Below are 22,415 nucleotides of genomic sequence, written 5' to 3'. Positions count from 1 at the left end.
ACACCATTGCTTTAAAAGTGTGTGTATACAGTATGTGTGCGTGTTAGTGTGTGTGTGTGTTATAGTGTGTGTATGTGCGTGTTTGTGTGTGTTAGTGTGTGTGTTAGTGTGTGTGTATACGTGTGTGTGCGTGTGTGTTAGTGTGTGTGTCTGTTAGTGCTGCTTGTGCGATGTTGCAGCTACATATGTTGTTGGTTGAATACGGCTGTGCTCCAAAGGGTGAGCGCGGCTAAGGTGGTAAATCGAGTTCGTGGTATTAAAAGGTCATAGCAGGGACGACGGTCTTGCATAATTTGCAGACAATATTGTTCTGACTACTGTCAGACTTATAATATCCAAAAAACTGCCATACTGGCAAGCTGACTTTTCCTCTTTTATTTACAAGTTCCTCGCTCACTGCGGCTCATTTTCTGCTTTTCAGTCGCCAGTCACTGAAGAGGAATCCAGCAGACCAGCACGAGACAACGATATGGCGCAACCAAACTTGATACACTAAAGTAAAGTTGGCCGCATATTCACAGATTCGAATTTCCCAGGTTAATAACTCCTGAGCTAAACACTGTTACTACACAAATAACACCTCTTTTCTATCGTAGTAACGTAGAGACGCAGCTACAACCCAATTTTCCTCAACATCAGCTTTCCTCCGCGGTGGACAAAATACACAAGTCTCTATGTGCGGACGACTGAGAGACAGATTCCAAGGGCAAAGTGCAAAACCAGAAAAGCGAATACTACAAAAACAGTCAATAACTTCACTGTAATACACTGTACTGTCACCAAATTCAGCTCACACATCACTGATGTCCTGATAGTTAGACGACGTTCAACACCTAGAACCCGAGGCAGAGGTAACGGCAGGTATCCGCCATGTCAATGTTTCAATCGCTTTCTGCTAATGTCACACATGCGCACCGAACACTCTCTCCGCCGCATATTGACAAGACACGCCCCTTTCTGCTCATTGGCTACACGTTTGTTTTGTTTGTCGGCCTGACTCAGTTTTCTGAAGCATTTTTCAAACATCGTGCACCGCACCTTTAATCACTGACGTCTTGGTATGACAAAGAGACATTAATTAATGTCACCTGTTCTTTCTGCAGCCCAATTCAGCAGAGACTGTCACCAGCTTCTATGTGCAGTGACCATGGAACAGACCAGTTACAGACCAGAATAATAGGTTTTCTTAGGTAAGTCTTTATTATCTGTTCTCCTAAAAATGTCTTGTTTGAGAAGCAGCTCTTCCAGGTGTATTAGATAAGTGTGTATTCAGGTGAAGCTGATGACTGTAGACGTGAGCATGTTTGTCCTTTGGATCGAGAGAGAAATAAATGATAATTTGGACATAACGATTTCAGATGATCCTGAAGTTGATCCTGCTGCTAATAAGCACAAGCTGTCACAGATTATTAAAGCATAGCATGTGATGTCACATGACACAGGCACTATAGCCATGGAAGGTTAGATAAATGTGAGGTCAGCGTTTGTTCTTGTGTGTGAACCTCAGGGAGTCCCGTTTCGCACCGATTTCACCAGCTGCTTCATACTGTTCCATGAAAAGTGACCAGTCGATGACCGATCCATTAATGTTCAGCCAAGACGCAGATGCGAGGTAAGTGCAGACTTTGCAGATATTATCTATCTATTTCTGCAGGTTTATCATCAGGTTTTGTAATACTGATATTTTGATTTGAACCAGAGTAATTGGTCAAATGTCTCCAACACCAACACTGGGATCTGTTCAATCTGAGCAGTCGATGGATCTACCCGGCACATTCAATAGCAGGTATGGATCATTTCCTATGTCTCAAGGTTTTATTCGCTCATCTGTGCAGGTCAGTAACATAAAACCACTAACTGAGTTGAATCAGATAAATTCAAAGTTTGCCCAAAAAGTAAATCCTCATTAATCTGGAGTGATTGGCAGCCGTGTAGGTGTTTTAAGCACTGACTGCCTCTCATATCTCATGTCTTCTCATCTCAGCTTGACTAGATTTTTTTCCTAACCAGAAAAATAAAGAAAGGTTTTGATTACATTCAGTAAATATAACCAATAGAATTGACTCATTGCTCTATTTTATATATGAAACCCAGGGAGTCGTTCACCAGTCTGATGATGATGGAACACTTGAGGTGTTCAGTGTGTAAATACATGCTAAAGGAGCCTGTGACCATCCCCTGTGGACACAGCTTCTGCAGGACCTGCATCGAATCCTACTGGAGCAAAATATCCTCTACAGGAGGCTACCCCTGTCCTCAGTGTAGGGAGATGTTTATATCTCATCCTGCACTGAACCTGAACTTCACTCTGGCTAACGTGGTACTCACTCAGCAGCATGCGGCGATGAGTTATGCTCATCCTCCTCAGAGCGACGCCAGACCTGGAGATGTGGCCTGTGATTCCTGCTCTGGGAGAAAGATGAGGGCAGTGAAGTCATGTCTGACCTGCCGGGAATCTTTCTGTGAAGCCCACGTGAGACAGCACTACACTGTAGAAGCGCTGCAAAAACATACCCTTATGGAGCCCAAGAAAATAGCTGAAACACAAACACTTAAACAACACCAGTCATTATCTCTCTCTCTCACACACACAAATTGCTGTCAGTGATCCTTACCAAAAACAACGGGGTGACACGGTTGCCTGTCTTCAAAACTTGAGAGCCCTGAGGAAATGAATTTTGATGTGGTGGAAATTGTGAAACCTTTTTTACTCTTGCCCATGTCTACCAGTCTTATACTTTATATTTTATATCTCTCAAACCTCAGAACTTCCACAACAAGTCCTCTCATTTTTTTTTTTTTATTCACCAGGTCATCAAGCGTAGTGATGACATATTCACCTTTGCTGCTGGCTGCTGAGGTGGGCTTTGATGCCACAGCAGTGCTTTTCTGTCTGAATGTAACCAGGCTCTTAGCTTTTTCAGCCTTTGTGTTCTTGAAAACTTCTTCAGTTTTCTTCAGTTTACTTCTACCCTGTTCTTCTTCTTCTTTCTGACATTATCTCTCTCAAATTGGACCAGGTTACTTCTCAGCAAGTCTAAATGTTTCAGGCTGAAACTGCTGCCGTCTGGGAAGCCACAGTCCTTCACCCACCACATTAGTTGTGACACAGAATCAGGACCATAATTAGTTCTCATATATTTCATATATATTTGCATGGAGTAGAAAGATCGGATCAATATCCAATTCGCCAAGACACATTTATGTGGCCTAATGTAAATGGAACAGTTTTAACAAATCAGATAGCTATCGGATCAGAGACAACACATGAAGTGACCAGGTGTAAAAAGGCCCTTAATCTCTTAGTCTCTATCTGTTCTCTGTGTTATGTGTGTGCTTTATCCTTTTTTGTTGGCTTTTTCTCTTTTCCCCTAACCTGCTTTGCTCTCCTTTTCTCTTTTCCCCTAACCTGCTTTTCCCCTAACCTGCTTTGCTCTCTTGCTCTCTTTGAGTCTACGCAGAGCTCGTCAGCTTTTAGCGGTTTCTGAAAACCTCGCAAACAAGACGCCTTTAGCACCTCATCCCAGATTACTGCCGTGCTTTACTTTTTATTTCTAGGCCTTGCACTAGGTGCCTATCCAGGTCCCTGACCTGTTGACAGATCCAGGTCTAAATCCTGTCTTTACAGCCCTTAACACACAGAGACAACCAACAATATAGTTTTACTATTCAACACTAATAAATTTAACTAGTGTTCTCTGAAAAAACCCTTAAAACCTTGCAATTAAAATAAATAAAATAAATTCTCTCACCTTCCACGTGTCCAATTACTGCCAACAACACCAACGTGTTGTGGAAGTTCTGAGGTTTGAGAGATTTAAAGTATAAGACGGGTAGACACATTTACATTTACATTTACAGCATTTGGCAGACCCCCTTATCCAGAGCAACGTACATAAGTGCTTAAATCTCTAACATTGAATACATTAATGCTGGCTCACTAAGTTACATACTTAAGATACCATGAGTTTAAAACATTTGTTCAAAGTTACAATGAAAAAGTATCAAAAGGTGTGTTTTTTTTTTGTTTTGTTTTTTTTAAATGCAAAAGATAATGAAATAAGTGCTAGTTGAAGTGTTTCCTGAATAAGTAACATCAAACATTGTCCATCCGGTTCGCTTACAAGATGTGCCATTCTCTGCCATAACAAAAGATTTCAGGAAGAAGCTTGGACCTATAATTGAATTTTCCTTAGAAACTTTTAAACAGATTGAAAAAATCAAGGGTGGTCTTTTGTATATAAGAAGGGACCACCCTTGATTTTTTAAATACCAGAATCAGACCAGGCTTTGAATACAAATGGCTTGTTACCGGTCCGTATATTAACATTGTGCCATAATACGGACCGGTAACAAGCCATTTGTATTCAAAGCCTGGTCTGATTCTGGTATTTATACTCTAAGTGACATTTTTAATGACAAAGGCCTCAAGTCATTCCAAAATTTAAGCACAGAGTTTTCTATACCTGGATTTTCTTTTTTTTATGTTTAAGATTAAGATCAGCCCTTAAAGCATATGGAGTCCCCTGGTCCTCCGAGTTACAGGTACATCCCCTTTAAGATTGGCTGGACCTTAAGATCCCTACCAGTGGCTTAGTATCCAAAATCTATGACTCCATTCTTTGTTGTCTTACTCCTGGGAACGTGAAGACCTAGTCAAACCCGACTGGGACATGGTATGGGGAAATGATCCACTACAAATGATGATCCACTACAAATCTATTAATAAGGCTTATCTTACTCCTAGTGTTCTGTACAAGATGAGGTTTAGATCTGATCCCTACTGTCATATTTGCCATATTTGTCATAACTCTATAATAGGTTCATATATGCATATGCCTTGTACTTGTGTCCTTGAATACTTTCCTTATGTACTTATGTGTCCTCCACTCTCTCTGACATTTTGTTTATGGACCCAAAGATCCACTACTTCTTCTGTTACTAGATGACTCGACTCTTAAACTAAATACTGGTCAAAAACGTACGGCTGCCAAAAAGAGTATGCTGAAACTGTGGTTTGAAACATCCATCTCTACAAACTTCATTTTTACACCTGGTCAATTCATGTGTTGTCTCTGATCCGATAGCTATCTGATTTGTTAAAACTGTTCCATTTACATTACTTGGCGAATCAGATCTTTCTACTCCTGCCCAAAATGCAAATATATTTTACCTAATTTCCATGGTAATTGAAATGGAACACGCTTTGGTGTATGCGGTTTTCAGAATGCAATCAAAGAGAAGACGAAAAAACTGATTACGACGGTTATGCTACAAAAAACAGCATTTACAGTTTGCTGCATTTTTGCTGGCGATGTTTGCTGTTATTTGTTTGTGGTGCGATGCACGACTCGTGAGTCACCTGCGAGTGACGTACTTCCGTTTGGGAGGAGTATAGCGCTGACGTATGTGGCTTAAACAACCACATTCATTTACACCTGTCCAGTTCCATCTGAAATGCGTCCCAGACCACCTCCTGAAGGGGTTTGTACCATCAGATTTACAGTATATCCGTCTGGAAAACGTTACGAAAACGATAGATTTCTGATCACAGAAAACGCATGAAGTGATCAGGTGTAAAAATCCCCAAACAATGATTTTTTTGTACAGTGACAAATTACTTTTTTATTTATTTGTTTTTATTGTTTTCAGATATTAAAATATACATTAAACACTAATGTTTATGTATTCTGAATTTATTTTCTGAATAGATAAATATAACATACAAATTGTTATCATTTAATTGTCTTACAGAAAATTGAAAATGACAGACAATTATTTGCTACTCGCTTAGAGTTGATCACCAAATCTCAAAGCGCTTGTCCTGGAGAAACAGTGAGGGGTCCGAGATTCTGTTGTTAAAGAGACTGTTGGAAATAAACACACACATTTAGTACACATCTTGTACTAAAATATAGGACATACTAACACACACACACTTACCACACAGTCTGAACATTGCTATTTATTGAGAGGACGTTGTAGATGTTTCTTGCTGCGATGTCAGTAATGTGATTGTTGCTGAGGCTGAAATGAAACAGAATGAAACTAGATTTGTAAAGTTCATCACGACAAACTTTGATGTTGGCTTTGACGAGGCAAGTATTCGCAAAGGCCGGTGCTTTTTGGAGGCGAGTGGACATAAGGATCAGTGTTACTTTTGGAGGCAAGTGGACAGAAAGATAGGGTGCAAAAACATTTGGAGGCAAGTGGAGACGAGCATGTGACATCATCCAAATACTCCTGAGGAAGTTCCCCTCATTGAGCTGAGTGTTTTGATATGTCACATGTTCATGTTGTGCTAATTTTTGATTTTCACGTGACATCACGTGACGTCATCAGAATACACGTGAGGAAGTTCCCCTCATTGTTCTGAGTGTTTTGATATGTCACATGTCCATGTTGTAAAAAGTTTTTTGATTTTGCATATTTTGGGGGCAGGGCTGCGGTACAACCGGAAGGCCAGTCGGTACACCGATTTAAACCTTTGTTCTGAGTATCACCCTAAAGGATCTGGCCGAGTTTGGTGTAGATAGTTCGAAAGTTTGCCGAGTTATAAACCTCCAAATTTTATAATGGGAGTCTATGGGAAAAAAGGCCACTTTGAGACCCGGTACCGGAAGTACCGGTACTCGGATCGCTTAGAAACGTAATAGCAACAAACTTCAGACCAGCGTCTACAACATATCTGAATTTGGTTCATGTGGCTCGAAAGATCTAGGCCGCATTAAATTTTATAAATTTTTGTCTAAGCTGAAATAGGAACAGAATGTTGGCTTCTACAAAGTAACATAATTAACACACCATCTGCTGAACATCAGATATGTGATTGCTATACAACCTACAAAAGGACAACACTCAAATCATCGCTACATTCAGCACTCACTCGAGAATGGACGTTTTGTGTAGTTGTGGCATTAGCAGCTCCAGCTGGTCGTCACTGATCTGACAGTGGCTTAGGTCCAGTTGCGACAGTTCCTCAGAATATTCCAGAACCAGCGCCAGTGATTTGCAGGCCTGCATATTCAGCTGGGTCTCACTCAGGTCCACTTTATCTCTCAAAGCCTGGGAGAGAGCCATTGCTCGCCTCACGCGCTCCTTCTCAGAACCCAGGTCCACATGGGACAAGAATAGGAGCAGCAGAGCTTTACTGCAGCTGAGACAAAGAGTTTTATAGGTGTTTACATAATTCCTGCACAAATACACAGACGTATTAAAAAAGCGTCTTAAAAAAGCGTCTTACTGCAGCGTGACTGTGTGTAGAACAGGAAACAGCTCTTCTACTGCCGCCTCCTCCATCTCACAGTCCTGAATAACGAGCTGAATGTGTATGTGAGCTCTCTGGATAGCCATGGAAATGATCCTGCAGTCATCACTGCTCAGAACCAGACTGAATGTGGTCGTGTCTGCTGTGAGGTCCAGAGCGTCCTGGCAGGAGAAGTCCAGCTTGTGGTGTAGAGCAGAGAGAAGAACTGCTGCCTCCTTCTGGAGCTCAGGAATATTGCAGCAGTGAAGCAGTCTCAGCAATAGCAGCCGGTCAACCCTGAGAACACATCCGTCAATACACAAACTAAATATTTAACATTATAAGACTTCTTCCAACCAGCGGTAACGCACCTGAGCTCAGACATGGAGTAAAACAAAACAAAACTCGGGCCAACCTGAGATGGGAGACATGGCTGAGTAGTGGCACGATGCTCTGTAGCTCCCCTTCTGGTACGGAGGCCCACAGCAGGTTGAGAGAGACGCCTGTGCAGTGCTGCAGGGTGAAGCGCAGTGCAGCACAGTCGACAGAGTTCAGCTGTCTGTTCTCCAAGTTAATGCACTTCTCTGTTGAATTCAACAGGCTGGAGACGATGTGCGCAGAACCAGTTTCATAAAGCTTTCTCATGACGGACAGCACAAAGCTGGACTTCAACCTACAGACATAACACACACCTTTTTATCTTGTATTGCAATGCCCTACCTTTATGTTCCTATTATGCACAGGAAATGTTTAGGCTGGTGGCATCTATATGACTCCTCCATTAGGTCCCACAGATAGTACAGGAAGTATTAAAAAACCTAAAGTAACCTAATGAAGTCGTGAAGGCATTTTATCTCACCCTTTGAGTTGAGCTTTGTCCAGCACCATCAGCAGGTCTTGGAGGTTTTCCTGATAAATGGTGCTTTTTCTAATGTCTACAGTGATGGTGTGATGCTGCAAGAACCAGTGAATCACATCCCAGCCCAGAGAGCAGGAACTCAGGTCTCCGCTTACGTTTTGCAGGAAGCGGCGAGTAAGGTCTTCATCCTGAAGCTCATAAACAACTGTAGCAAGCTTCTGGAGAGTCTCTTCAGAGAATCTACACACACATCAATAGATACGTTAAATCCAGTTGTTTAAGATACAGGAGATGTGATTATTTAATTGAGAGTGAAACATTTTCCACAAGAAATTTAATGCTCCTCTACAGTACCTGACTGTTAGAGGTCCTTGAGGATTGAGTAAGTCTAGCAGTGACTCGTCTGCCATCTTGTACTCTGTCAGGTTCAAACACTGTATTTTCCAGTGTCTCAGAAGGAACTGCAGTCTTGTCAGGATCTTACCAGTCATTCTCTCTGGTTTCTTAGTGCTGCTCTCAGTGAGCAAAAGCTCCTCAAAGGCCACAAGTGTGTGAGACCTCAATAACATTCTTTGTGGCATCTTTACCAGTATGTCACTGCACAGCCTGTAAGAATACAAAACGACAAAGAAATATAGGTCATATATGAACCTTTATGAACCTAACAAGATTTAAGTGATGATATGGGTGATGATAAGGGTCAGACCTGAGCTGGGAAATGCGAGGAAGACACTGAATAAAGCTTCTCACTTTCCTCTTCTCGTTCGACCAGCCTGTCAGCTCTACCACTTTCTTCACTGTCTGGAGTTTCAGCACTTCCAGGAAAAGTAAAGCTTTTTTGTCCATCAGGCTAATGGTCCAGACTTCAGGAAGTGACTCGTAAACTGAGCGTAATGCTGAAAGGACGCTCCTGCCGGTTTCAGACTCATAGTCCTTCGCATGCAAGTACAGGTCAAGCAGTAAGTTACAGTGGGCAACGCTGTCAAATTCCTCATCTTCTCCAGAAAATGAGAAGTTTCTGAAGCTGCACAGAGACACCAACAGTTCAGTGAAGTTCTCTCCAGTTTCTACACTGCGCTCTGTGGCTCCAGCGATCAGCTTCACCAGAAACTGCAAGGTGGTCTTCTGCCTTCTTTTTCCATGCAGACCAAAACCAAATCTAAAATTACAAAAAAATGAAAGAGACAAAATAGATTTATTGCTCATGATGGAGCACCGTTGAGGTTAAAGGAAACTAACCAGGCTATTTTAACACTCACCTGAGCTGGGAGATGTAGGGCAGACACTGAAGCAGGATCTTCAGTTCACTCTCATCCTCTGACCATCCTGTCAGCTCCACCGCTTTCTTCACCGGCTGGAGTTTCAGCACTTCCAGGAAAAGTGAAGCCTTTTTATCTGAGAGGTTTATGGACCAGATTTTAGGAAGGGAACTATAAACGGACTGTAAGGCTGGAAGGACGTTCCTGCCTTCTAGAGCCTCATAGCTTCTAATATGATTGTAAAAAAGCAGCAGGAAAACTGAAGTTTCTTTGTCTGTCTTGAAACATTTCTCCACGATTGTCTGAATCTTCTCGTTCTGGTGGAGGGCTGCTTGCAAACACAAATCCAGCAGAAATCTTCTCACTCTCTTCCTCCTTTCTTGAGGGTATTTTCTTTGAGGATGGAGTGGAACAAAACTAAAGAAACAAACAAGTTTAAGATTAAATGGATGGGAAATGTAACTAACTTTCTCTAGTATAAAAACATGTTAAAGTTGCGGTGCACGATGTTTGAAAGCCAATGTTGACATTTGAAATCACCAAAACAAACACACCCCTAACCCAAATGGGTGTCACCCCTGTTTTAGCTCCGCCCCCATATACATGCGTAACCCAGGCAACTATTATGGCAGAAACCGCTGGGGCAGCTGGCCGAGGGCTTTTGGTGATCAACTATTGATTTTTATCAATAAATGAACACAATGAGTAATACTATGGTAATACAAATGTGTTTGTGTAGTACTGTGTGTTGTACCGTGAAAGGTTTAGCTCCGTTTCACGCGGAAGACGACGTTCAACACCTAGAACCCGAGGCAGAGGTAACGGCAGGTGTCCACCATGTCAATGTTTCAATCGCTTTGTGCTAATGTCACACATGCGCACTGAACACTCTCTCCGCCGCATACTGACAAGACATGCCCCTTTCTGCTCATTGGCTACACGTTTGTTTAGTTTGTCGGCCCGACTCAGTTTTCTGAAGCATTTCTCAAACAACGTGCACCGCACCTTTAAGTGTTTCGATCAGAACTCCTGGCATTTAGTGACGTAGTGTTACAAGAAAACAATCAACAACAGGGTGGTGTGATAAAAACTTTGTTATCAAGTGGTTTATTACTTTTTTAAATCAGCATCCGAATTATGAGCCCCTGCAAATTAACTGAAAAAAAAAACGTCACTTCTGACTGACCAATCATAGTCACCTGAGCTTAGAGATGTAGGGCAGACACTGAAGTAGGCTCCTAATTTCATTCTCTTCCTCTGACCATCCTCTTAGCTCTACTGCTTTCTTCACCGTCTGGAGTTTCAGCACTTCCAGGAAGAATGAAGCTTTTTTCTCAGACAGGTTTATAGACCAGATTTCTGGAAGTTTCTGGTATACAGCCTGTAAGGCTGATCGGACCTTCTGGCCCGTTCGAGCCTCGTAGTCTGTTACACATGAGTACAGGTCCAGTAGGAAAGCAGACTGCTCTCGATAAGTCTTGAAACAGAGTAAAGGCAATTTCTGTACAGTTTCCAGAATGCTGTCTTTCTGATGGATCGCTGCTTGCAGACAAAGATTTATAAGGAACGCCGTCATATTTTTTCTCCATGCGTTAAGTGATTCTTTCAGAGTCTGAGGTGGATCAACACTACAAAATAATGACAGTAATATTGCAGAGGTAAGAACATATAAATCATAGACAGGACTATGACAGATCAGTTTTACTCTAAAGATGAAGGAAATGCCATATTACTTTCATCAATTATTTTAGGCTTCAAAATACGAAAAGGATGATGCTTAACAGTCACCTCAGCTGGGATATGTAGGACAGACATTGAAGAAAACTCTTCACTTCGCTCTCTTCATCTGTGCAGTCTCGAAGCTTTACACATTTCTTTGTTGTTTGTCGCAGAACCTCCAGGAAGATGGAGGCCTTTCTCTTAGAGAGATCGATGGACCATACTGGAAACAACAGATTCAGAGTTAATACATCCATACATGCATGTAATGCCTATCCGGCATAGGGTCACAGGGAGTCTGGAGCCTACCCCTAGAGACTCAGAGAACAAGGTGTTGGAAACCCTGGACTACAGACTACAGTGCATGTCTTTGGACTGAGAAAGGAAACCCCAAAGGAATCCATTGAAGCTCTGGGTGGAGGCAGGAATCAAACAACCAACCCAAGAGGTGCAAATGTGATACAACCATTAAGCCAGTAGGAAAATATGGAGGGGAGTGACATCTGCTCAACGCAGACTCTACACTGGTGTCCCACAGGGCTCAGTACTTGGTCCTCTTCTTTTCTCCCTGTATACTTACTCTATTGGTGGAGTTGTTTCCTCACATGGGTTCTCTTACCACTGCTATGCTGATACACAACTTATCTTCTCTTTCCCACCCTCAGATACCACAGCTTCTGATCAGATCTCAGCATGTCTGGCAGAAATATCATCATGGATGACTGCTCATCAGTTAAAGCTCAATCCTAGCAAAACTGAACTGCTGTTCATCCTAGGTGATTCATCCCCAGGTCATGATCTTGCTATATCCCTGCACAACGATCTGATCTCCCCTTCAGCCACAGCTCACAACCTTGGGGTAACCATGGACAATCAACTGTCCTTTTCCTCTCATGTTGCTAATGTGACTCACGCATGTCGGCTTCTTCTCTACAACATTAGAAGGATTCGGCCATTTTTGTCCACACAGGATACTCAAGTACTTGTTCAGTCTCTTGTCATTTCAAGACTGGATTGCAACGCACTGCTGGCAGGTCTACCAATGAACGCAATTTGTCCTCTGCAAATGATCCAAAATGCAGCTGCGTGGCTTGTTTTCAACCTGCCAAAGTTCTCCACACCACCCCGCTGCTGCGATCCCTCCACTGGCTTCCGGTAGCTGCACGCATCAGATTCAAAACACTGATGCTGGCCTACGAAGCCAAAAATGGACCAGCTCCCTCTTACCTCAAAGCCCTCATCACTCCTCGCACTGCACCCCGACTGGTTCCACCATCTCTCAGGGTAAGAGGCAAGCATACTACAAGACTCTTCTCTGTTCTGGCACCAAGGTGGTCGAATGAACTTCCCCTAGAGGTCCGGACAGCTGAGTCACTGGATATTTTCAAACAGCGGTTGAAGACCTACTTATTCAGGAAACACTTCAACTAGCACTTCTTTCCTTATCTTTTGCATTTATTAAAAAAAAAAAAAAACCTTTGACACTTTTTCATGTAACCTAGTGAACCAGCGTTAATGTATCCAATGATAGAGATTTAAGCACTTATGTACATCGCTAGGGGGGCACGGTGGCTTAGCCACGTTCGCCTCACACCTCCAGGGTTGGGGGTTCGATTCCCGCCTCCGCCTTGTGTGTGTGGAGTTTGCATGTTCTCCCCGTGCCTCAGGGGTTTCCTCCGGGTACTCCGGTTTCCTCCCCCGGTCCAAAGACATGCATGGTAGGTTGATTGACATCTCTGGAAAATTGTCCGTAATGTGTGATTGTGTGAGTGAATGAGAGTGTGTGTGTGTGCCCTGCGATGGGTTGGCACTCCGTCCAGGGTGTATCCTGCCTTGATGCCTGATGACGCCTGAGATAGGCACAGGCTCCCCGTGACCCGAGGTAGTTCGGATAAGCGGTAGAAAATGAGTGAGTGAATGAGAGTGTACGTCGCTCTGGATAAGGGTGTCTGCCAAATGCTTTAAATGTAAATACAGCACCAAGTGACCATGAACACCAAAAAAATCTTACCGCGAACAGGAACCTTTGTTTCATCGCTTGGAGTGCTGATGTCTCCATTACTGTAGACAGCAGAGACTCTGGCTCTGTAACAAGTGCTGTATGGAAGACTTATTCTGCACTCACACACAGGCCCTTCGGTTTGAACGGACTGCCATCCCTCCAGCCCAGCCTCCAAATACTCCACCATGTAGTAGCGCACAGGGGAGTCTTCATCACTCTCGGCCCTCTGCCAGGCAATGTACAGAGAGTCTTTATTCGGCTTCAGCACTGTCGGTGCTCCAGGTCTGTCTCTGTAGGCTGTCTGGAACTCTGTAACTTGGCTGTAGTCTGTCATTTCATTACTGTCCATTAGAGAATATCGGAGTTGGTAATGAGTTCCTGGTGCAAGATGCGAAACCACACAGTTCTCTCCAGTGCAAGAGATGACTCTCCATTTCATATCTATAGGACTTCTGTCTTCCTTCACTGCTCTGTACTCCACTCTGCAATATTGAGTATTTGTTTTTAAACTTTGCAGTTTCATCGTCACTCGAGTCTGTTGCACTGTAATTATTTCTGACGGATTTGGTTTTATGTGGAGTTTTACATTCCGGCTGACCAACTCTCCAGACTGGTAAAGATGTATCGCAGGGGCAGGAAAACGGAAATCAGTTACAGATGCTGCAATGAACGTGGTTTCTTGTATGCTCTCACTCGTGGTTTTCTTTAAAATTAATGAACGAAGGTCAGAGAGGATTTCAAGACTTGTATCCAAAATTCTGGACAATTCCTTAATGTTTACTGATTTATCATTCTGCCTCAGAGCTGAAAGAAATGGATCTTCTCCCTCCAGTGAGGTAAAAATGAAACCCAACACTTTGTCTGCTTGGCTGTCCTGGACAAAGCGCTGTACGTCATTTTGATTGTTCAGGATTTTGATGCTAGCAGATTTACACTGGATCAAAGCTGTAACTTGAGCGTTTTTGTTTTGGAGCCACTGGCGCCTGCACTCTGAACCGAATGGCGATTGGTTGCTTTCATCTAGAAGATCTTGTAATTTCTCCTCTTTCTCTAATGCTGTTGTGTCTCGTATGGTCTTAATACAGGAGGCCAGTTTTCTCTGAAATATGGACTGGTACTGCTGCAGAAGTGAAGAAAACTCAAACAGAGCATCCTTTACACCTGGAAACTGTGTAAATACATCATGACCAACAACAACAGACATCAGAGTTTGAGAAAAGCTAATGTCCATCTTTAGTTTTTCCAGAACGTTCTCTGCTTTATGTAATTGATCTTGACTGATGTCTTTTACAACACAAGCTGATGTTTGGAACAGATTCTTCAGAGGATAGAGCCAGACTTTAAGAGGAACTTCTCCTGCATTCTGAAGTACGGTATCCACAGAACTTTGAAGAACAACTCCATCGATAAAGGAAGCTGTTTTTTCTATTTCAGTGAGCCTGGAGAGTAGCTCAGTGTGATCTGAGGAAGCGATCATCTTCGTGAACACGTCTTTCAGGTTTGTGTTTTCAGTGCTTCTGTTCTTCTTGCTATCAAAGACAAAAAACGCCTGAGATCCGTACAGTACTGCTACAACTACGTGCGTCGCTGTGGTCGAGCCAGTTAACGAGAGCAGAAATCTCTTGTGTAGCAGTTCGTGACTGAGCATGTCCAGTCTGGTGGAGGTTCTGTAATGCAGAGTGACTCGGTCCTGCAGCTGGGACTGAACAGGATGATTAATAAATTCAGAAGCTCCAGTGATCTCAACCATCCCTGATACGACACTTGCCCTCAGAGAAACACTCAGGTCTAAAGCTGTAAGTCTGTCTTGTAGAGAGTCTCCATCTAAAATCCTCACATCACTCTGCAGTCGAGGGATCGACAGTTTCATGGAGGATAATAGGTTCTTTTCCCACAAAAAGATATCTGAAAATAAAAAAAATAAAAAAATCACATAGCATCAAAGCATTCATCTGATTACAGAGAATTGGCTGCTGGACACCATGAATCGTGTCCCAATCCGTCTACTTATACCAAAACTAAAAGTATGTCCATTTTCACTTCTTTAAAATGTAGTGAATTAAACCTGTCACAAAACTCTTCCTGAGTGAATCCACAGTCTCCCAGAACCAGTACATCCAGTTTTCTCATTAAAACTTACAATGTAGTTATTAATATTTATTACTACTTATTGAGTAGAAACATGTTCCTACCAGAGGTGAAGGACTCGCTGCGGCAGTCATACAACATCCCAAGGTCCAACCGGCGACCCAGCGCAGCAACTTCAACAAACTCTGAGGTAACATCTGAAAATAATGGTGTGAAGATGTACTGATTCATTGTGGTAGTGTGTATAGCGCAGAGAAATGACCTGACACACAGCACTGTATTATAACCCACCCTGGGCCTCCTGAAGTCCTCTGAAGAAACGCTTTGACAGGTGAGACAACTCGGACTCGGCTCGCTCTAGGCTCTAACACAGAAAAGTTGGGAAGAATTTATACATTTCAAAATGCCGGAATCTTCGACTAAAGTTCATAGAGTTTTGTGTTTACCTTGACTCTCGCTGTCAGCTCTTCAATGTAGCTGAGGATATGCATTCTCTCCAAGTGGATTGCTGACTGGTGTGGAATTGCTGATAATTTTTCCTAACAAAACAAGAAAAGCAGGTAAGACATAGAGAAAACATTTACGTTAGATTATACTTCTTACAAAATCTCTAAATGGCGGACCTCAGCTGCATGAATTCCACCTTTGGCCAGGACAATGTCGTGGTCTTTATGTTTCTCCATCACACAGACAAAACAAATGAAGACCTGATCCGTTTTGCAGAAGACCTCCAGAGCTCTGTAGTGCAGGTGGCAGATTCTTGTCTCTGGATCCTCCGTCACGTCTCTGAGCTGGTGTCTCTGCAGTGCTACAACAGTGTAGTGTTGCCTCACGTGGGTCTCACAGTATGCTACGCTGCAGGTCAGGCACCACTTTACCGCCCTCATCCTCTTCCCAGTGCAGATATCACAGGCCATGTCTCCAGGTACAGCGTAGCTCTGAGCAAGTTCATGTCCGAACCCAGCCTGCTTCAGCGTGTTATGAAGTGACATATTTTTCTTTAGTGTAGGACGAGTTTTAAACCTCTTACTAAACTGAGGCCCAGAGAATTGTTTCTCCCAGGTTCTGCAGAAACACAGAGAATGGGCATGGGCAAATTCGCCACTTGTTTACAAATCAAACACCTCCAATAATCCTTTGGCAATCTGCTGTATGAATCTCTACATATTTTATATAAATACAAATAAAAAAATGGTCAGAACCCTATGAAGATAGAGTGTTTAAAAAAACACATCAATGTTAAAATCAGAGTAAACCGGACATGAACTTCATGCTTGTACCTAATGAATGGATAGATGCTTTCATTGCTGAATCTCGGGGGTTCACCCATAGACCGGTCACTACTGTAAGACAGACAGGGGGAGGGGCCTGGCTCCAGTTTCATCCTGGGGATCAACATAAATCCAGACTGAATTGTGGACTAGACTCTAAATCTAGAACAAATGTTGCAAAAGGTTTATACTGAATTCTTAAAGGAACTGAAACGTTTTGTCTGTCTTCTTTGTGGGATAAACACATGATCCACCTAGATATACTGCTTCTCTACTTATTTAATATAAATACAAACAAAAACGCTGTCAGCATCATCAGGACAGTGTCTTTTAAAAAAAAGATGTTCAAAATGTAAAAAGAATAAACAAACATCAGTATTAAAATCACAGTAAACCTGAGTTGAACTTCATGCTTGTACCTGATGTGTAAGTTGTTTTCATTGCTGAATTTCGGGGGTTCACCCATAGACCGGCCACTACTATAAGACAGACAGGGGGAGGGGCCTGGCTCCAGTTTCATCCTGCGGATCAACATAAAGCTAGTTTATTAAAATCCAGACTGAATTTTGGACTAAACTCTAAATCTATAGGAAATGTTGCAAAATGTTTATACTGTATTGTTAAAGGTGCGGTGCACGATGTCTGAAAGCCAATGTTGACATTTGAAATCACCAAAACAAACACGCCCCTAAACCAAATGGGTGTAACCCCTGTTTTAACACCCCTGTGTAACCTGTTGGGGCGGCTGGCCGAGGGGATATTTTTATCAGTAAATGAACACAATGAGTAATACTATGGTAATACAGATGTGTTTGTGTAGTACTGTGTGTTGTACTGTGAAAGGTTTAGCTCCGTTTCACGCGGAAGACGACGTTCGACACCTAGAACCCGAGGCAGAGGTAACGGCAGGTATCCGCCATGTCAATGTTTCAATCGCTTTATGCCAATGTCAGACATGCGCACTGAACACTCTCTCCGCCCATATTGACGAGACACGCCCCTTTCTGCTCATTGGCTACACGTTTGTTTTCTAAAGCATTTTTTTAAACATCGTGCACCCTGCATTTAAGTTTTGTCTGTCTTTTTTGTGAGATAAACACATGATCCATCTGGAGAAGCTGCTTCTCTACTTAATTAATATAAATACAAATAAAAACGCTGTCAGCATCATCAGGACAGTGTCTTTTAAAAAAAAGATGTTCAAAATGTAAATAGAATAAACAAACATCAGTATCAAAATCACAGTAAACCTGAGTTGAACTTCATGCTTGTACCTGATGTGTAAGTTGTTTTCATTGCTGAATTTCGGGGGTTCACCCATAGACCGGCCACTTCTGTAAGACAGACAGGGGGAGGGGCCTGGCTCCAGATTCATCCTGGGGATCAACATTAAGCTAGTTAATGATAGTCCAGACTGAAGTGTGGACTAAACTCTAAATACAGCTGTGTGCACATTTTAAAAGTTTGTGTTAAACCTGGGAGTAAGGAAACAAACCTGCTTATAAATGAACTGCCTTCATCCAACTGGTCAGATGTGGGACCTAAAGCCAACATTGGAGCTGGAGAGCTGTGACAGAACTCACTAAAGACAAAAACATCACCAGTTGTGTAATCCTGAACCTGACGCACAGCTGTGTATGCCAATAAAACCTTTATATGCCATCAAACTTAGGGTTAAAATTAACCTTTCAAAACTTAAATAAAACATATAAAAAGGTTTATATTTGAATTGTATGTCAGGTTTCTGTCTTCTGTTCAGTCTCTTACTTTACATAGGGTGAAAAAAACCTCTTGCTCATTGTGCTGGACGTTGACCAATCCTCATTCGGAGACGGAGACGGCGACGGCATATTTGAGCTGTAACAGATAAAACTATTACTTCATACACGTAGAATTTGACATGATATGATTAGACGAATAAAATACACTAAGCACTTTCAGTTTCTTATACTCTGAGTTTTCAAAGCAAGTACACAATTAGAGAAAAACCAAACATTTAATTGTGTCAGATTTGAGTAACGGTGTTTCCGTTTTCATTCAAGAGCACTATGTTATAAATATAGAATGAGTCGGGTTTCCTACGGAAGCGTATTGCATTCACTTGAGGAAAAAAAATCTACTCTGTTTTTCTGAATTAACGAGTTAATTATCTCAGAATTATGAGATAATTTTTCATGAATAAAAAGTTTTTTCACTCTGTTTTTATGAATTAATGAGTTAATTATCTCAGAATTATGAGAATAATCTTCATGAAAAGTAGATCATAATGTTCTTTTCGTCTGAACAGGCGCAAAGTCTTGAGGTGTCTGAGCAAAGTTGACGCACTAATAACAACAGCATTTATATTACTTAAAGACAGCAGTATCTCCCAATGTCTCAAACCCAAAGTAAAATAAAACCGGATTAAACTTGAAAGGCGGGACATGTTTACTTCCATGCAATCCACCTAAAATAGAGCTCCTGGCAGGATTTTGAGGGATCTCATTAATTCAGAAAAACAGAACTATTATAATTTTATTTCAAGAAAAAATTATCTCATAATTCTGAGATAATTAACTCATTAATTCAGAAAAACAAAGTAGATTTTTTTTCCTCAAGTGAATGCAATACGCTTCCGTAGATTCCTGTACTAACAGAGTAAAATACTGGTATGACATGTTCCCAAACAACCAGTTATGATAATCCTGACTTTATGTATATTTCTCTGAATATTTTTCTGAATATTAATCACGAATATTCATTTTCTTAGAGCATTTTGAAAATCACACTTAAAACCACTGATTAAAATGAGCCAACTGCAGGTTAACATGGTTAAATGTGTAAAATATTAACATTTTTACAGAACTGCACTGTTAAATTAAAGCATCCATTCATTTTAAAGCTACAGTTACAGTTTTTGTAGTTTGTTTGTAGAAAACCTACATATCATATCAAATCATATCAAATATCGTGTCTGTCTTTTAGGACCAAATTATGAAATGATATGATGTTCTTCTCATATCTCCCATCTCTAGATGAACCTGTTTCCCGGTTATTTTACCTGCTTTGCACACTGTGTCCTAGTTAATCCTCTACACCAAACTGACGGCTTGGGCCTGGATCAACGGCACACACAAAATACAATTGATATAAGGAAGGAGAAGAAAGGGATGACAAAAGGTCAACACTTCCTATCATCTTTCATGAACAATAGCCATTCATTCACTGTGAGGTCACACAGGCATCCTTTATGCTTAGAGCTTCAATAGGAAATAAAAAAAGAGCATTTGTTCATAACAGAGATGCAAAATGCACAGATCTCTTTTTTAATACTGAAACAATTTATTTTCGTCCACCTGATTATTACAGAAGTTAAAAAATAGTAAGACTTGTATGTGTGTATTGTGTGTGTCTGTGTGCGAAAAAAGTCCACACAACTTATATAGTGTATAAAATATAAAAAAATAAATAAACAAGTAGAAAATAAAATACATTTACTTTGTACAAGTACCATAATAAAGATTCTCTTAATCCCAGGTTAGTGAGAATAACACAGAAACTCAATGATAAATAAATAAACTTATGTAAATAAATAAACTTATGTAAATAAATAAACTGTACGATAAGCAGGTCGGAATATATAAAATAGTTTGTATAGATATTATTGCTTTGTTACATGGAAAGCTTTCAATGTGAATAGCAAATAAGATGATGACGTCACAGTAAACAAATAAAACGATGACGTCACTTCTGCCTAGTCAAATTAGTGTCAGAATAATGGGCAAAAATTAAAGCTCGTAATCTTCATTAACCAACCAATAAGTTCGTCAGACATTTAATGAACAAATAAATATATATAGTATAAATATATATCGTATATATTTATGTGACTTTAACTAGATCTCAGATTAAAAGTAAAATGGCGCTCGTTAGTTTTCCTTAACGCCATTTTGTTGTTGTTGTTCTTCTTCTTCTGAGTTTCTTTCTTGTCCAATGATGACAGTTTCGGTCCCTGATATACAGACAGTTTGACATCATATAACTACACACAAACCCTAAAGTGTCTAAAAGCTGATTTAGTCAATAAAACTCGTCTTATGACTCTTACCCTGCCAAGGCTCGTCCTGTGGGTGTTAACCACACATCACTTTCACTTTCGATTCCTCTGTCCAATACGACTCACTTCACTATATACAGGGACCCTAACTAGTGCATGACATGTTCTCACTATACACACTATGTTCTGCAATACATAGCTTTCAGTGTGTAATTAGGACACGGTCACTTTGTTTGACGTGGGCTTCATGTGGAGAAACGAGAAGTGTATAAGGAAGGACATTATAAAGACAGTATAAGGACAGTACAAGGACATTATAAAGACAGTATAAAGACAGTATAAGGACATTATAAAAACATTATAAAGACAGTATAAGGACAGTATAAGGACATTATGAAGACAGTATAAGGACATTATAAAGACAGTATAAGGACATTATAAAGACAGTATAAGGACAGTATAAGGACATTATAAAAACATTATGAAGACAGTATAAAGATAGTATAAGGACAGTATAAGGACATTATAAAGACAGTATAAGGACATTATGAAGACAGTATAAGGACAGTATTAGGACATTATAAAGACAGTATAAGGACATTATAAAGACAGTATAAGGACATTATAAAGACAGTATAAGGACATTTATAAAGACAGTATAAGGACAGTATAAGGACATTATAAAGACAGTATAAGGACATTTATAAAGACAGTATAAGGACATTATAAAGACAGTATAAGGACAGTATAAGGACATTATAAAGACAGTATAAGGACATTTATAAAGACAGTATAAGGACAGTATAAGGACATTATAAAGACAGTATAAGGACATTATAAAGACAGTATAAGGACATTTATAAAGACAGTATAAGGACAGTATAAGGACATTATAAAGACAGTATAAGGACAGTATAAGGACATCCTCTCTTCTCTGGCTCTCAACGAAGGCGGTCGCATTTTCTCTCCCTCTCCTCCCCTCTACTTTCCCTGCTTTGCTTCTTTCGTCTCGTCTACTGTCTTATACTTTGAGAGACTCTCTCCGCACTGCTCTCCAAACTAAAATATCATGGATTTGATAAACTGGTCTCTCAATGCAATTGACACCATCTTCTCGACGAGAAGCTTGGGTTCGGGGGAACCTGACTGCCCTGCCGGAACGTTTGCAGCTGGCTATACGATGGACGCGTGGGAGAGGTGGCGGGTCGTGTGTCTGGCGGCTCTTTCTGTGGAGGACATTGAAGATATCTACCTATTCGGAACCATGATAACAGGAGTTCTGCTGATTGGATTAGGCATTGCCCTGGTTTATCGAGAGAATCAGAAAACGGTAACAGCTGTTCAAAATCTCCCAAAGCTGTCCGTCATGATCGATGCAGTGGGCAGAGCGGTCAGCACTGAGGCTGGGACTAATAACCGCATTATGGGTAACATCACGATGAAGCTCACTGCTTTGGATACTGTTTTGGTTAACATCATGGAGAAGCTTTGGAAAGAAAATCGGATCGATATGGAGACCAGAATGGACTAAGAGTGTAGTCGTGTAAATTGGAATGCGTCTACTCGCCCCAAGACTAAACAATCCCAATCTTATCTGCTTTCGGCTCCTCTCAACCAGCACTGGCCTCGGCCAAGGCCGCTGTTGGAACAACAATTCCCCCGGCAGAGCACTGCAGCGAGACGCTCTTGCGTTCCTTCCCCCACTTCTACAGACACCTGCTGATTGTTGACTCTCTTTGGGACTAATCAAGGTTGTCTCCATGGCAATTTGCTGTGTATCGCTATGACAATCTTGCGGACTGAGGCACACCAAGATTTGATGCCGGGAGCAACGACTCTCCAGGCCTACACTTACATACATACACACACACACACACATACATATATAAAGATATGCACTCACCCCCCACCCCCCATCCCACGCCTTCGCCGCTT

The 22,415-nt window shown here is 41.4% G+C and overlaps 2 protein-coding genes across 5 annotated transcripts; one reads left to right on the top strand and one right to left on the bottom strand.

Annotated features, from left to right (window-relative positions):
• Positions 1–243: 243 nt before the first annotated feature.
• On the top strand, positions 244–19,532 carry LOC132841966 (E3 ubiquitin/ISG15 ligase TRIM25-like). 3 transcript variants are annotated; one of them, XM_060864634.1, is made up of 5 exons: positions 260–497; positions 597–1,190; positions 1,508–1,612; positions 1,700–1,786; positions 2,095–4,219. In XM_060864634.1, the coding sequence occupies exons 2-5, from the start codon at positions 1,135–1,137 to the stop codon at positions 2,606–2,608; spliced, it is 762 nt and encodes a 253-aa protein (XP_060720617.1). In that variant the 5' UTR covers positions 260–497; positions 597–1,134; the 3' UTR covers positions 2,609–4,219. The 3 variants fall into 3 exon arrangements, with proteins under 3 accessions (XP_060720618.1, XP_060720617.1, XP_060720616.1); XM_060864635.1 differs by lacking the exon at positions 2,095–4,219 and adding an exon at positions 19,459–19,532 and having other exon boundaries at positions 244–1,190; XM_060864633.1 differs by having other exon boundaries at positions 260–1,190.
• Positions 5,613–20,589, bottom strand: LOC132841965 (uncharacterized). Of its 2 annotated transcripts, XM_060864630.1 has the most exons (23): positions 20,532–20,589; positions 19,485–19,539; positions 18,212–18,301; positions 17,940–18,026; positions 17,719–17,820; positions 16,864–16,965; positions 16,454–16,558; positions 15,797–16,238; positions 15,620–15,712; positions 15,465–15,537; positions 15,278–15,370; positions 13,095–14,990; positions 11,153–11,306; positions 10,564–10,992; positions 9,365–9,781; positions 8,812–9,264; positions 8,460–8,711; positions 8,106–8,345; positions 7,662–7,919; positions 7,244–7,543; positions 6,887–7,156; positions 5,944–6,027; positions 5,613–5,867 (listed from the first exon to the last, which is right to left on the bottom strand). In XM_060864630.1, exons 3-23 carry the CDS (start codon positions 18,292–18,294, stop codon positions 5,801–5,803), a joined length of 6,000 nt encoding a protein of 1,999 aa, XP_060720613.1. In that variant the 5' UTR covers positions 18,295–18,301; positions 19,485–19,539; positions 20,532–20,589; the 3' UTR covers positions 5,613–5,800. The 2 variants fall into 2 exon arrangements, with proteins under 2 accessions (XP_060720613.1, XP_060720614.1); XM_060864631.1 differs by lacking the exon at positions 16,454–16,558.
• Between the last annotated feature and the right edge of the window lie 1,826 nt (positions 20,590–22,415).

The sequence above is a fragment of the Tachysurus vachellii genome, chromosome 2, assembly GCF_030014155.1.
Source record: "Tachysurus vachellii isolate PV-2020 chromosome 2, HZAU_Pvac_v1, whole genome shotgun sequence".
Taxonomy (NCBI): Eukaryota; Metazoa; Chordata; class Actinopteri; order Siluriformes; family Bagridae; genus Tachysurus; species Tachysurus vachellii.
The sequence above is the reverse complement of the archived record's forward strand: the minus strand, read 5'-3'. Positions and strand labels throughout refer to the sequence as shown.